The 16,261-nt window shown below is 43.9% G+C and overlaps 1 protein-coding gene across 30 annotated transcripts in view; it reads right to left on the bottom strand.

Moving 5' to 3' along the window:
* Positions 1-16,261, bottom strand: part of LOC139635396 (CUGBP Elav-like family member 2) — a 464,890-nt gene that overhangs the window by 122,361 nt on the left and 326,268 nt on the right. For 2 of the 30 annotated variants that reach the window (XM_071502693.1, XM_071502706.1), the window contains exon 1: positions 8,691-9,610. The exons of 23 other annotated variants lie outside the window; for them this stretch is intronic. In XM_071502693.1, coding sequence (XP_071358794.1) covers positions 8,691-8,767 — 77 coding nt within the window. In that variant the 5' untranslated portion in view covers positions 8,768-9,610. Of the gene's footprint in view, positions 1-8,690; positions 9,611-16,261 lie in introns of those variants that run through there. 5 more of the 30 variants (XM_071502714.1, XM_071502712.1, XM_071502701.1 and 2 more) reach the window with 4 other exon arrangements.

Here is a 16,261-nt window from a genome sequence, read left to right as displayed (position 1 = left end):
GACATAGAAATGAGTGCCACCTAGTTGAACTTAATCAACCATAAATCCAAGAAAAAAGACTTCACATTCCTGGTCACGCTGTTTGTCTGACAAGTGGAAGATGCCAGAGAAAATAACTAACTAGCACCAAAGAGTGAGACAAAATCAACCAATAAGGACATGGAGGATTATCTCTTTAAAAAGCAAAAACCAGCTGCCAAAGTGGCTGGAATGAAAACCGGGCTGTGATGTGTACTGCCGGAGCTGCTCTGCACGCTAATAGCAGGTGGTGCTGCCCTTTCTGTGCCCTTTGACTGCCATGTGATCGGAGCCTTGAAGTGTCTATGCAAGTCTAATGTCACTGGGCCGGCTCTCACGTGGTCCACCAGTTACACTCATGCAAGCTAACCAGCCGCAACAACTGCACGCACAGGTTCAGTGTGTGCAAGCTGCATAAGAGAGAGGTTTGAAGGCCAGAGGTGAAGAGGTATTGAGATGCCAGTATTTCCTGGGAATTCTGCCCCTGTGTTTGTGTACTGAAGACAACGACACCTCATTTACGCCACCATGCAAATGTCATCGGTAAATACTGAAGTCTGACCCCGAAATGCCAATATTATACTAACACAATTTATCTGATCAGCCTCGTGCTGTTAGGTAACTGTTTCTTCCATTTATGTTTCACCCTAAAATGGCAGTTTAGCTCTGTAGCAAAAATAATATTTGGAGTAAGTGTAAAAAATGTGAAGGAAATCCGTGGAGTAGGTTCAAAAATGTGGCGGCATTCAACAGGTGGAGCATCGAGTGCAGGAAGTCCGTCTCATGGGGTTTTGTTTGCTTGAATTAAACTTCATTATTCCACCATATCTAAAGGCCTGTTCATCTTAACCTCTTCTTGGCCCATTTTCAAAAACTGTGTCTTAAAACGAGCCGTCAGGATTTCCCTAACTTTGTAATGTCACAACAAAACAGTCTCATCTCACCTACGCCCTCAGCACAACCTACCTGGACCCACCATCCATCCTTTGCAGAATTTGGTTTCTCTCTCTTTGCTAGATTTATTTTAGATCACTCGGAAAACAGTCAGCCAATCAGAAGGCTCAGAGCCTCTCTTCTAACCAACCTGTTGTTACTAGAGCTCCAGAGAGAAGCCTGAGAGAGGAGACGTCAAACTACACTGAGATGGCTTTTGGTTCTTAAACCATAAATATATCTTCTGATGGAGATCAACACTTCAAACAGAACAGTGTAACATATGGGAGCTTTAAAAATCACAGGAAAACCCTCAACCCTCATGATTAGAGAAGAACATCACTAACGCAGGTGAGTCTGTCTCTCTGTAATTCTGATGTCTCTTTTAGCTGAACAAGAGCCTCAGTCCACGAACGTTGCACCTAATCCCAAATTTCTCTCCTTCCTCCACAATAATGAGCTTCTCTCAGACTCAAGAGTTGACAGAGGTAAAGCATTTAGCACGCCTGAATGGAGAAAGAGGGAGAGAGTGGGAGTGCAGAGAAAAAAGAGAGAGAGAGATACAGGCCAAAGAGGGATAAAGCGAGGGATGGGGGGGAAGAAGGGGTAGAAAAAATCTACTGAGACATGCATGAGGTAAGCTCTCCCTCTGGCAAGGCAGAGTAATGCCACCGCACAGTACAAATGCAATGGCTGACTATTGAGGATGAGAGGAAGAAAGGAAGGAGGGAAAAAGACAGAGAGAAGAAGGGCTGGTGCAGAGGAGAGATACAGTACACATAAACTGAGAGAGGAAGAGATCATCATTGTGTTCTCTTAGTCTCTTAGGATTCAGTTATTTTTCTGCCCGTCACTACAGCCCAGGGACATGATGTGAACAACGTGGAGACTGTGTGTTTGCCTGCGCGCGTGTGTGTGTGTGTATCACGTGGTGTGTATTCTGCGTATTTATGTGGGTGGCAATGTGTGTATGCAGCAGTGAAAGCATGTGCATGCTTCATTCGTTTCAAGGCCCAGTGATGAAATAATCCTCTCAGAAAACAGAAGACACACACACATACACGCACACACATAACACTGTTTTACTCACACAGACAATCGCACACAAAAAAACCCACTCTTTGCACAGCTCAGTTCATAAGGTAAAGTGTGTGTGTGCTGTGTGAACATGTACTTGACTTGGATAAACAAACCAATGAGCTTGAAACTAACATAATAACATGCCGTGGAAACAAGAGTCAAATCAAGTCATCAGCAAAATTGTATGGAGATGAAATGAATCAAGGAGAAGAGCCGAGAGAGGCATCTCAAAAAAAAAAGAGAAAAAAAAAAAACCAAGCAAGTTTCTGCAGGCCTTGAACGCAACATGGCTGACAGAGAGAAAAGAGTGGTGCGACGATCACGAGCAGATCATCAGCTGGTGGAGGCTGCATACCCTCACAAACATGCAGATTAAGGAAGATCAGACACACACTGTGCAACAAGCACACCGGCATCATCTGACTGCCATCTGATCGGCACATCCCGGGCTATTGCACCCTCTCTACTTTCATGTAATGGTGGGAGCTATGAGCGTCATCTGAGACGCGCCACATGACTTGAGGGTCCAGTCACATTAGAGAGCAGCAGATCACAAGTTCTCTGTGTGTGGCTGCCATTTCTAGCCTTAGTCCTGACCACTTTCTGAGCTAAACGGGTATCCACCTCTGTACTCGATGGTAAAATGTGAAGAATTATTTTGAAAGGATGGATTGGATGAGCTAGTATTTTATTAGCATCCTCTTGCTAAAGCCACGATGGGGCTTTGGCTTGGTTCATGTCTGAAACTGCTACAGCATCTTCTCAGCTAAATGAAAGTAAAAATTCACTGTGTCATTTCAACCAAGAAAAAACATGGCAATTGTTTGGTTAGCATTCAACATGAGTTTATGCTAACATGCTAATCAGTTAATGGTTGTTTTATTTGGTTTAAGTATATTTTATCAGTGCATGTTATTGTACAAGCGAGCTAGCTGGCCTGCTAATGCAAAACAAAAGAACAGTAACACTGTTTACTCAATCGTGTATCATGTTTTAAATCACACCAATTTCAGCAACCTCTGAAACTGTGCTGATAGCTTTTTCTGCTTTCTGACTGCACCACCAATAGTCAGCTGTTTATGATGGATTGTTATTGATCAAAAGCACAAATTTCCTGTCAGATTTCAGGACAAGCCATGACTCAAAAAGTCTTTTTTTTTTTAATAAAGTGAATGTGGTGGGGAATTTTAATGTGAAAAACTCCAGTGTGACTGTTCCAGCTGTTAACATATCCAGTGCTAACAAATTTAAAAAGTATGACATATAAAGATGCTTGTTGACCCCGTCATGTATCCGCAGACACACCCCTGCCGCACACACACATCCACACATCCACCTCAGAACACACGGTCGTGATACATCACCACCTACACACAGCGGTGTCAGCCACAGACAACTGCTCCTGAGCCCCGGCAGAGCAAAGACATTCATCATTATGACAACACACACACTCACACACACACACGCACACACACTGGGAGAAAACAACATAAAACAACATTGCAGCTGGTGATGCGTGAAGACGACTCCATCACATCATATATCACACATACTGTACGTGTTTCCCGCCTAAATAACGATATTATGAACAAAAACAGTCATAACAGAAATGACAGAAATGATTCCTTTACTGTTGCTGATACATTTCTCCTCATTCCTCTATTTGTGTGTGTGTGTCATCCTCACAAGAGAGAATGAAAGGCCTCTCTCTGTTGCTTGGGAGAAAGATAACACCACCACCACTACCGATTCTCCTTTTTCTTCTCCTCTCATTTTCTTTTAATCTCACCATCAGATAAAACACAATTCAAATCCGACCAGCTGTCTGTCCGGGGAGTCGTACGCTGTCAAACCATCACTCCTCTCCTCCCTCTTTCAAACCTTTACCCCTGTAAATCTCCTCTTCCAGTCTGTCCGAGTCAATTTTCACCTGATTTCTCAAACTCCTCTTTTCTCACTTCTAGGATTAACTCTGATGCATCAGTCGGATCATCTACACTGGCCATGAATTAGCCACAAAGTATTATCTACCTTCTGTATAGTGGTTAAGATGCAGTTTTTGTTTGATTACATGCTTCATCAGTAATTGATCAATACTGAATTGACGGTCTGCGTGAAGCTCTTAACCTGAATTGATTTGTATCAGACCCACAAGGATCTTGGAAGAACTGTTAGTGGTGACTGGAGCCAGAAATGGCAGAATTCTAGATGTTGCAAGATATTTAAGTAATTTTTAAAAACAATAAGACGAAAGTAAAATCTTCAGCCTTGGACTATATTCTGCCTGAGGAGACAAAAATGATGGGAAATGAAGTCCTTCAGCTATTAATGTTTTTGCAAATGAGGTTGAAGGTTTCGTTTTTCTGACCAGAGTCCATTATGAATAACATTATTTCAGTTATATAGTGTTGAACTTAAGAATCTGCAAATACTCTTGAGTACTATTTGACTTTTTTGCTGAAATCTGACTGATTTTGCAATTCAATGATCACCAGAGGTGTTCTGAGACTTTTTCCTTCCTGATACCGATTCCAAAACAAGGTTTGTGTATTGGCCGATACCAAGTCCTGATTCAATACATTAAAAAGAAATTACTAGCTGTATATTACTGACCCTGTACCAGATATGATTGGTATCCTTGTTGTATGGCTCAGGTCAAACCCCATAGAATATGCCTTTTATTGTCCAATTTGAATGTCAATCAGGAAAAACTAATCATGAAATAACTTCCTAAACTTTCTAAAAAATAGTGCCACCCTTCACAATTAAAGCCTTGCATACTGCACATTGCCTTTTTGCCGGTGGGACTTGTAAGATATTGCCAAATTGGTGACATGTTGCTCATGGCTAACGTTACAGTCAACGTTACTCTTCCTGTGTAAACCACTGGTTTAGAGCAGCGAAGGAGAAAACTGCTGTTTTGCCCGAGTGTGAAACTATTAAGTTTATTTATAAATCGGGAGGTATCATATCAGTGCATAGACTTGCATACTCGCTGATACCTGATGCTGTAATTCAGCCAGTATCGGAGGCATTTCCGACACTAGTTTCGGTATCAGACCAACACGAGTGATCACCACATTGCAACTTCCTCCGTTTGAATCAATGTCTGGTCATTTAGTCATGTAATGTATCCACTTCTAAATTATTATTTGGGTCTTTCAGTGGGTTTTGATCAAAGTGGTGTTTCAAAAGCTTTTACGAGCGCAACATGGAGGATTAAAATAGTTTCGGACATAAATTTAAACAGAAAGAATTACAGAACTATAAATGGTGGAAAGAACAGGACGGACGGGCCTTGTCCTGCCTCTCCCTGTGAAACCACGCAGCCTGTCCATCCCATCCACTCCTCTAAACACACAGACACTCATATACATTTCTCATGAGAACCCCACATTGTCTGTCACAGGACCCTTTCAGCTGTTGGGTTCATGATTTGTGTCCTTTCAGGCTCGGAGGGGGGTGGGGATGGGGGGGTCAGGAAGGGGAAGTGAAGGGATGAGTGGGTGGGTGGGGTGGTCATGAAGAGACTCAGTGAGATATACATTCCCCCTCTGAAAGAAGAAGCAAAGGGTTGTCTGTGTAGGTGGTGGGTTTTATGTGCACACTTTGCAGGAATGTGGCATTTTCAAGCATCATTGTGAGTCTGTCTTGTGTTTTCCTCTGCACACACTGTACTTGTTAAAGTCGGCAACCTTGTGTTCTCGTTTACTCTGCGTTGCTGTGTAGGAATCGTTGCTAAAAGCTACATCTTCTACAGCCCAGACGTGTGATAGACCCTGAAGAACCTTTTCCTTTCGTACCAGACGGGGATTCAACACACGCAGGCGAAGGAGGTGAAGGGGGTCACATATTTCCCAGAGACAGATCCCGGTCTAGGCTTTAAAGCTGGAGTTAGAGTGGAAAGTAAAGGCCAGAGGTCCTGCACCATTTTCCCTGATTCTCTCACTTTACCCCTTTTCATGTTTCCAGGCTTGATAGGACTGGATAGAGAGAGATTAGGCTGTTAGTTCCACTTAGTTCTCGTATGATTTCAGCTAATATTTGTCAAGTCTGATGTTGTCAGGGGCTGTCAGTGTCAATGGGGAAGTCGCTACAAGGCCAGGAAAGGGAACGCAGCCAATTTCAGACCTAAGCACATACGTACAAGGATCAAGAAGATAATTCCAGAAATATATGGTGCAGAAGAGAGTTAGAGGGGCCAGCATGCAAATTACACCGGGGAAGAGTGTCGTTAAACATGATGACACAAATGACAAAACCAGAGGATTACCAAGAGTACCGCTCCAGAGCTAAACAGCCGGGGCTCAAAAGGCGTGTTCGCGTAAATACAAAGTGTCATCTCCTTAAACGCTACCTGGTTCAACCTGTCCGCCTCCTCCCCGGCTGGGTAAGAGGGCACAGATAGGCCTGTCTAATGCCGGCGACACATTATTCATATCTCCTTCACTGCGGGGCAGATACAGCCAACAACTGGTGATGCAAGACACATCAGAGGGAGAAAGAGAAAGAGAAGGGAAGAGCGGCTGGAAGTGTGATGGCTTCCTCGTCCACCCCCGCCGGTTGTACACGGGGTCCGGGGCTGATGACACTGATTAATGAGAAAGCCGTCTTATCGCTCGAGCATCTGGGTAACAGACTACACAGAGAGTCAATGGAAGGAGACTCCCCAGGGTAAAGAGCGAGCCCTGGACTTATATTAATGTGGTGGAACAGGGATAGGAGTAATTCCTGGATTAATGCAGTTTTAGAACATGAAACACTTGTTGGTATTTTGGACATTCTGTTGTATATATATAACTGTGCTGACATGTTTTTTGGCTTGTGTCCCTCTAAAAAAAAGCAATGTCCACATGTAAGGATTTGCCACAACTTTATTAGAGTGATTTTCCTTTGGTTTTTGAGTCTCTCCTAACACGTTAATCATCCTGTATCCTCTCAGTTATCTTGTGGCCCCTTTGTGGTTCCCACTGACATAAGGCATGACTGTGGTACTTAATACTGAGTTTATAGTGATTCTGTAGTACAGTACATTCCAAAATAATAATTAAACAACTTATTTTTATTTATGACTTTTATTTATGCAGATTATTAAAAATATACATTTTCTAGTTAAGATATGTTTGACAGTATTTTTATAATATTCTTATATTGACTTATAGTTTATTGCTCAAAAGTTTCTTTAGTCATGATCGGGTCTAATATACAACTTTTTACATTCGGCGGTGTATCGACAATATTTCTGTACCATATATAGTATTAATGTAAGATTAGTTTACACTGAATGAGTGTTCTAACATTTATTGTAGACAGATGTTTCTGTTCCAGCTGCTGCCTGATTTCATAACTTTTGTGGTATTTGTGCTGATTATCCTTAAAACATCCTGCATTATGAGTCTGCCAGATCTGGTTTTCATAACACCTCCCACACACACACACACACACACACACACACACACACACACACACACACACACATATTCACACTTCATTACGATTGCTCTGTTGTTTTACACCATGAGTCACCAGAAGTTAAGTGCACCATGCCAACATACACTGTAGCCTGCACAAAAAGACCTCCCTCCATATGAAGATGGGGGGGGGGGGGGGGGGGACTACAGCAGACTATACATTCTCTCTGCTGGGAAAGAAAGAAAGAAAGAACATGATCCATCAGCTACTGGGCGCTGTGAGCTGAGGAGACAGAAGTGGGACATGCACTGTGGAGAAAAAAACGCATGACCATGATCGGGATGAAACCTCCCTTTGTCCCTGCTCTAGAAATTCCGGAGTTTAACTGAATTACAGCAAATCCAATAGAAACGCACGGGATAGCAGTCATCCATGCATTCCTGCATGTTTCTCAAAAAGCCCCATGTGTTGCTTCTCCTCAGTGCATTTGTTCTGCTTTCCGATGCATTCCGCCTCATCCAAGTGTCCAAAGTGTGGAGAAAAACAAGCGATGAGGGCACAAAAAGAGGAGAAACCCGCCTCTGGGGGAGTTCAACCAGCCTCATGTGATCGCTCCTGCGCTTCTGAGCCCAGACACAGAACAGAGACATGTGTGTCTCAGCGTGGAGCGCTCCCACAGCCGGCTGTGGTCCGAGCCCACGGCGGCCAGCCCCGGCTCAGACCCACAGACGGTCTAATGGGCGGCTGCCGCAAATCACAGCAACTTCCCCTCGGCTGCTCCACGGAGCGCGGCGGGGAGCCGATGCTCTAAACGCTCTGAAGAGTCGACCTGACGGTTCCAACAATCTGGCGACATGCAAGCGGATAATACAGCTTCATAAAGACGAGGTTTATTCACGGCGGTGGCATTAACTCCCCCCATAATGGCGTTCATTCATCACCATCCTGTCTATAGCTGATAACAGCCCCGGGCGCTCCTGCGACCCCCCCACCCCCCTGCTGCCCCCCCCCTCGTACAATTTATCGACGGATATTATTAACAACAAGCTGTAAGTACCACAGTAACACACAGATAAAGCCATCGCGTTCAGTCTGACCCCGATTCCAGTCACACATCCAGCAGCAGAGCAACATTTCCACACCGGACAGCTGCTTTTCAGGACAGTGGAAATCACACGAAAAGCAGAGATCAGCAGCGGAGGAAGAGGAAGAGGAAGAGGAAGAGGAAGAGGAGGCGGGGAACTCACATTCTGTCTCCGGGAACGAGCAGGCGGCTCTCCACCATCATATCGGGCAGAAAATCCAGATTGTAGGATGAAGTCATGTTGCCTGCCTGCCCTGTGTATGCGCGTACAGTATATGTGTGTTTGTGTGTGAGTGAGTGTGTGTGAGTGAGTGTGTGTGTGTGTGTGTGTGTGTGTGTGTGTGCGCGCCTCCGCCGCTGTGCGCCCTGCCTGATAAATAAAGCGTCGCTCTCGCCCAAAACTGCGCCTGGCCGCGGAGACGGAGAGGGACAGGTGCAAGAGCCGAGGCCTCCCCAAAGGCAGTGTAGCCAGCCGCACACACTCTGTCCGCATCCAGCAGTTGTCACATTCTCCTCCTCCTCTCCCCCGTTCGCTTTTTTTCCTCCTCCCGCTTTTCTTCCGCCGGTCCTGTCTGAAAATCCGCTCTGCAACAGCGCAACTGACGGACTGTTGGAGAACCAGGTGCCGAGCCGGGGAGGCGTGGCGCACAACGCTGCAGCTGATCTTTAACTATTAGGTCTCCTCAGTCGAAGGTGTCTCTGCCCGGTGCTTGTGTTTAACCACCAGGCTTCACTATGGGCTCAGATGCCTTTCATCTAAGCACATTCTGTAAAGCAGAAGCTGGTTTAAATCATTTCTATTTAGATCCTCACACAAGCTATTCATCATCAACATCCTCATTATCCTACAGACACTGAATATGATTAGTATAGCTCTAGGTTTCTACCTGTCACGATGGTTTAACCAATAACCATTAACCATATTTAGCCATGATCTCCTCCTAAAATCCGAGGAAGTTTCACCTCATTTCAGTTTTGTCATTCATGACTGATTTGAAAGATGCTGACATCTCTCTCATTAGCTTTAATAACAAGTGACAAGTAATTTGCTCGAACTCACAAAGAGATTTCCCCCAAAAGTTAATAAAATTGAAATGAGGCAATAACTGATGACTGGGAATTATGGACTGTTATTAGACCAGGATCTTGTAAAATATGTATATATATATATATATATATATATATATATATATATATATATATTCTGTTATGGGTTTTATGTTATTTGAGTGAAAAATACAGTTTCAAGATATCAACTAGGTTTTCTGGTTACATGAAGTTAAAAGAATATATACAATACCCCATGGGAAAGTGTGTCCAAACTTTTGACAGGTACTGTACATACAGACTGCAAGAGAATTTGGACCTTATGTGAAATATATATCTTGACAAATGCCTTGCAAATTGATTTTTTTTATTGCCTGATCTTAGCTCAGGCTCAGTGTTAGGAGAGCATGGTACCAGTCAGCACCCATACGCAGGTCTGGTACCGGGCCAAATTACCACATTATTCTAGATCTGAAAAAATGCAATGTATAATGGATGCACTTACACTCATACAGTGAATAAATACAAAGCACCATCATGATTCATGTGCATATAAACTGCAGTCTGTTACAATCTCATGCTTCAGTGTGGCAACTTAATAACAACATGGGCAGATTTACAATCAAATGAGCTGGCCAAATTTTAAGAGGTGCAATTACACGTGGGGATAGCCTTGTAATAATGTACCAGCCAATAACTTGCTGCGAAATTGCTGACTCTGTTTTACGCTGTGTTAATTGTGTGGATCCAGTATGCCTCCCCGTGGAACCGAAGCGAGCTGGAAGGAGCCCCTGTGCAGTACGTCTACCAGGTTGCCCCATTTCCTCCCTCCTCCATAGGAGAAAAGAGGGGAGGCACTCCAGCAAAATAATGAGCCCCTCTTAGACTGAGAGAGGCGGCTCTCTGGGGGAAGAATATGAGTATCTGGGTCAATTGGAGAAAAAAAATGTGCTCAGTATGCACACATACAGCAGGGTAAGTGTATAGCGTGGGTGGGACTTGGCCTGCGGCTCTGCTCTGGGGTCAGCTTGCATGTTTACTTGCAAGGACCGAGGTCAGAGTATGGATGGGAAAGGCCGATCCTACACCAGCGCCTCGGGGCTCGCAGCGTCCCAGGAGTGGGGACGACGCTGCGTGTTTCACCACACTTGACCCTTCACAGAACAGGGGTTGTGGAGGACGTTATATAACCAACTGCCGCATCGCAATCGGCTGCGTTCCCATCGCAGGCTTTCATGTTCGGGCCTGAATTGATGCTCAGAGCTGTTGTTTCAGATGACACCTCATAACCCAAATCCAACACGTTAAAAAACTGACAATAGCATCACAAGAGGTAAGAATAAAAGAAGACATCAGAATTTGTGCACCTTCTTTTCCCTGCTTGTTTCTCGAGCAAATTCTGTTCACACAAAATCATATTTCACATTTAATCCTATGGAAACTGGGCATAAAACCATATTGTTTTGGTTTTATTTCCAGATGCAGCTTTTAAGAAATTGGTCTCAGACATTTCTGCCTCCACCCCAGTACAATGCAGGTGAATGAAATTCTGCATGTTGTGCTCCGAGGTGCTTATTTCAGCTATTTCAAGTGGGTTATTGCAGATTTATTGTCCATGCAAATACCATTCAATTTGCAATTTGAGCATTCAAACCCAGCTGTGCTAAAACTCAACTTGATCTCAGCAAACAGCAAAGAGGGCTATCTTTGGAGTCCAACCAATGGTCCAAACCTCAAAGACATTCAATTTACGCTTATATAAAATCGAGTCTGTGCTAAAACTCAACCTTACCTCACCTTATTCTACACTGAAAAACAAGCTGAGAATGGCAGTGCTCACTGCTATTACAACATAACAGACTGAAATGATAATCAGCACTGAGTAACACAGGGCGATGGGGGGAGGAACAGCAAGAAACTGCATGTACATGTTCCTGCTTTACATGCATGACCCTGAACAACTTGAAGTCTGCGGAGGAGAAATCCTGACCTCATGCTCTTCACATGACGACAGCGGGGCCTTGAATACCCTGATAAAGAAGCCTCATGTTTTTGTCGCTGGACCTTGGGATATTCATTTGACGAGCACTGAATGGCCACATTCATGAAGATGGGAACACGTACATTTGCTGTTCGCAGTGGATTCACGCTCAGGTTAAAGGACCCATGTGTGGGATTTAGAGGGATCTATTTATTATAGTGTGTGATAACCTGAAACTAAGAATAGTTGTGTTTTTGTCGACTTAGACTGAGCTCTTCATATCTACATAGGAAGCTGCTCCTGTTCCACGGAGCCTGCCATGTTTCTACAGTAGCCCTGAACAGATCAACCAAACACTGGCTCTAGAGAGGGTCTTATTGTAATATATATTACATGAAGGCCACTGTAGGTTCATCTACACATTTCCCTCAGTCAGGGTATTTACCATGAGATGAAACTAAATCCTACACATGGGTCCTTTAAGTTAGGCACCACAAGAACTTTCAAAATGCTTATTTTGTCCAATCAGCAGTCCAGACCCTGTAGACATGAGATAAAATAGAGGCTGTGCTAAAATCAAGTGAGAATGGCAGCGCTCACTGCTATTACAACATAAAAGGCTGAAATGATAATCAGCACTGAGTATCACAGGGCGGTGATGCAAGGTATAGCGAGAATCAGCTTGTGTATGTTCTTGTGTGTTTGCCAAGGGCTTACGAACACCTGTCTCACAACGTGCAGGCGCGTGTCAGCTGCTGCGATGAAAACGTGTCGGGTTCGGAGTGTGGAGAGGTGGGAACGCATGTTCTCATGTACGACTGGTAAACAATTATGCAATCAAATCTCCTCATTTGATTTAAATTCTGAACAACCCCCCCCCCCCCCCCCCCCCCCCCCATTTTCCACAAACAAAATGCACCCATCTATTAATAAAACATGAACATACTCAATGTTCATCGTAGCCATGTGAAACCAACAGCTCATGGGGGGGAAAAAAGTGGCGTGCAGCTGTTTAATATTGCATTTAATATGATGCATGTGTTTGTCAGCCTGTGTGCAGCTATGTTCCAATAACTGTGATGGTTTCTCCACTGGATTTTTTGCACTAAGCAGGTGATTTGAAAAGCAGATATAAAAGCTTTCATGCTTTAGTCATCGTTTGAATCACCACTGCATCTTCTGAATGCAGGGGCTAAATTTCATAAAAATCCACACAACTGAATCAAGGATATTATTATTCATAAAAGATGGGCTGAAAATGATAAGTTTTACTTTCTGCATCTTGTTCATATAAGACTCGCTTTATGTCTACAACAGCATGACCCTGAACAACTTGGCTCAAAGTAACTAACTGTGAAGCATATGGAGGAGAAATCCTGACCTCGTGCCCTCCACATGCCCTCAATACATTGACAATGAAGCCTCATGTTTTTGTTGCTGGACCTCAGGATACTCATTTGACGTGCACTGAATGGCCACGTTCATGAAGATGGGAACACGTACATTTGCTGTTCTCAGAAAAAGAGCAAGCCAAGTGTTCCTCACAGAGCTGTTGGTGGATTCACGCTCCAGTGAAGAATAATAGAGAGAAACAGCGAATCTTTACATTTGAGAACCTGAGAAAACATAAGACCGTCATATATCCAATAATTCAAAAATCATTTAAAGGTCCCATATTTTACACTTCTCCAGTGTTTTATTTGAAGTGTTGATCTCCATAAGAAGATATATTTGATATATAACCAAAAACTACCTCAATATAGTTTTACATCTCCTCTCTCAGGCTTCTCCCTGGAGCTCTAGTAACAACAGGTCCAATAAAAATATAGCAGATTTCAGGTAAACATTCAAACCAAATCCTGTAAAGCTGGATGGTGGGTCCAGGTGGGCGGGCTTGGCTGAGGTTAGTGACTGTTTTGTGACATCACAAAGTCACAGAAGTCCTGACGGCTGGTTTTAAGGCTCAGTTTCTGAATACAGGCTGTGTGCATTTCTCTGTGGACTGAGGCTTTGATACTTTCACAATATTAATATAGAACCTAGACCTGCTTTATAATCACAAACACATGGACATCTACCTTTATACAATATGGACCTTTAATCAAACCATAAAAATATGATAAGAATCTCTGTTCTGTTCTTCATAATTTTAACAAACTTAAATTTAGCTGTTTCTTAAAAAAATAAACAAAATAAGAAAAGGGAGCTGCCATATGTGCAACTGTTAAACTATGCAAAACTGTTTACTATGATTAAGCCTGGAAGACAGGTTCTGGTTAAACTTTCACAATAACTAAATAACTGAATAAATAAAAACCTCTCTTTCAAAATAGAAGTCTGGCAGGTGTTGGGAACATAATGATACATCTGCTCAAACCTTTAAGTCTTGCTTCTCTGCCAACTTTTCCTGAACAGATTTCATGAAATTATACACCGTGCTACTTCTGCTGACTAACGTCCACTGTACACCACCGCAAACCTCCACCGTTATGTTGCTGCAGCTCGGCCAGTTCTGCACCTCTGCAAAACTCAGAGTCTGCATGTTGTTGAATATGTATAGCAGGCGCTTGGTGAGGGGGTCAGACTCTGTTAACATTTCATACATTGTGTTGTACCTTATTTTCTCCCTGTTGCTGTTGTTGTTCTGCTCCTTTTCCCACCCTCACCCATCGTCTCTCCCTTCTCTCCATCTCTCCACCCTAGGGCCCCATGTTCCCCCAGATCCCCCTCATGGCAAGGTCTGCCTCTGCCCTCACTTGCTCTCTCCCACTTTTGTCTTTCTCGTCTCTTCCCTCTGTCTAGTTATTTCTATCTCCTCTCCGCCTTCATCTCTCTCACCTCGGGCTGGGGGGCCTCAGCTGCCCGAACAATACAAATCGATCACTTAGAAAGAAGGAGCGGGGAGGGCAGAGGAGGAGGAGGAGGAGGAGGAGGAGGAGGAGGAGGAGACAGGGTGGGGTGAGGAAAAAGAAAGAGACAAAGAGACAGGATCAAAAATAGCTGGTCTTACAGAGCAAATAAAAAAAAGAAGAATCCTAAAGCAGCCAAGACACTGTAAACTATCATCCAGGCCTCTCTATGCTTCCTCCTTGCATCTCACCCAGAGGAGAGGATTGTGGGTAGCTAATGGCGCCGGCTTTTCACACGTGAATATTTAATAAGGGGCTCATGAATAATTCAGAAAAGCAAGCAGCTGCGTTTGAGCCTAAGTGGACATGTGAGGAGCCTGAAACCAGATAGATGGGAAAAAACATTTTGATCAGTGTGTGTGTGTGTGTGTGTGTGTGTGTGTGTGTGTGTGTGTGTGTGTGTGTGTGTGTGTGTTTGCATATGAATCACTGGAGGTGTCCCGATCCAGTCTAGTCTCTGTACTACTTTCTTATTCTGTCAAACGTAGAACCCCAGACTGAAAACCAAACAAAACTAGAGATGAAGTGGATGGATACTCCCCCCACGTCTCCTTCCAACACCCTCTCCATCACCCTCACTGCCACTCACTGTTCAATCTTCAAATCTCATTCCTGTATTTTCTCCAGCCCTCTTCTCTCTTCCATTTTCATGCTTTCATCTGTCTCGTTCCCTCTCCTCCATCACTCTCTCTCTCTCTGTCAGGTTGTTATTGGTCCGTGCTGGACTCTGGTTAGGACACTGTGTTCCAGTTAACATGAATCCCAGCTCTACCTGTGGGGCTGCAGCCTCTAAATGTTCACTGACCTGTTTTGCACACAATCTGACACAACACACAAAGTCAAACGCACTGTGCACAGATCATGAGTCAGGAACTGAAGTTACAAAGAGAAACTTCTGTACATAATTTCTAGATGTATTTACTGACGTTAAATCAAGATTCGAAGTGACGACAGTAACTGTAAAGACCAAGTTCTGCCGATTTGACGTGTGACGCCTGTGTGTTTCAGCTCAAGACTTCTGACTGGTTCAAAGGGTTAAAAAACTCCCGTCATATCCATCTGTCCGTGGCACACACACACACACACACACGTACATGTAGACACTCACACATCCTGTGTTACAGGACGTTCTGATCAAGTCCAACGCTGTCGAGCAAATACCTCCTGACCTGTTCACTGATCCTCACACTCTAATGTCTGCACCGGTGGTCTCGACATGACTTTGTGGGTCCCTCTCTCTCTCTCTCTCTCTCACATACACACACACACAAATACACTTGATGTCCTCTGCCCCCGAAGAGGCCTCCCGGCTATACTGCGCTGCTGTCTGCTAGTTTTAATGGTCTCTGCTAGACTGGACTGGACAACGCTCAGCCGCACTGAAGTAGAAACATATCGCTGCCGTCGAGGGAAAACCTTGTATCTCCCAACTCTCAACAAGATGACTCTGCCCTGGTTTTGGTTCAAGCACCGAGTTCTCTTGGGTTCATCCAGCTGGGTTTTTAAAGGACCCAATCAAAGCAAGTTATTTTACAACCCTATCGTGCAGTTGCAGCTTTGACTTAAAGCTCTATGTGATAACATTTCCATCAGGGTGGTGCTGTTGTACAAAATCATGGCATACAGCAAAGCTTTAAATTTAAAAAGCACTTTAAAGCACCTGGCATGAATCTGGTCTATGCAAAATTATGCTTTTTGTGCCCAGGAAACTGTCACAGCCACTAATCCCTCTCACAGTGCACAAAACCTTAAAACATGAGGCATCAAACTGTCTCCTAAATGGCAGCAAGCTGTCAC

Source organism: Trachinotus anak, unplaced genomic scaffold, assembly GCF_046630095.1.
Source record: "Trachinotus anak isolate AG129_WGS33_773 ecotype Australia unplaced genomic scaffold, CSIRO_AGI_Tana_v1 ptg000018l, whole genome shotgun sequence".
NCBI classification, from domain to species: domain Eukaryota; kingdom Metazoa; phylum Chordata; class Actinopteri; order Carangiformes; family Carangidae; genus Trachinotus; species Trachinotus anak.
The sequence above is the reverse complement of the archived record's forward strand: the minus strand, read 5'-3'. Positions and strand labels throughout refer to the sequence as shown.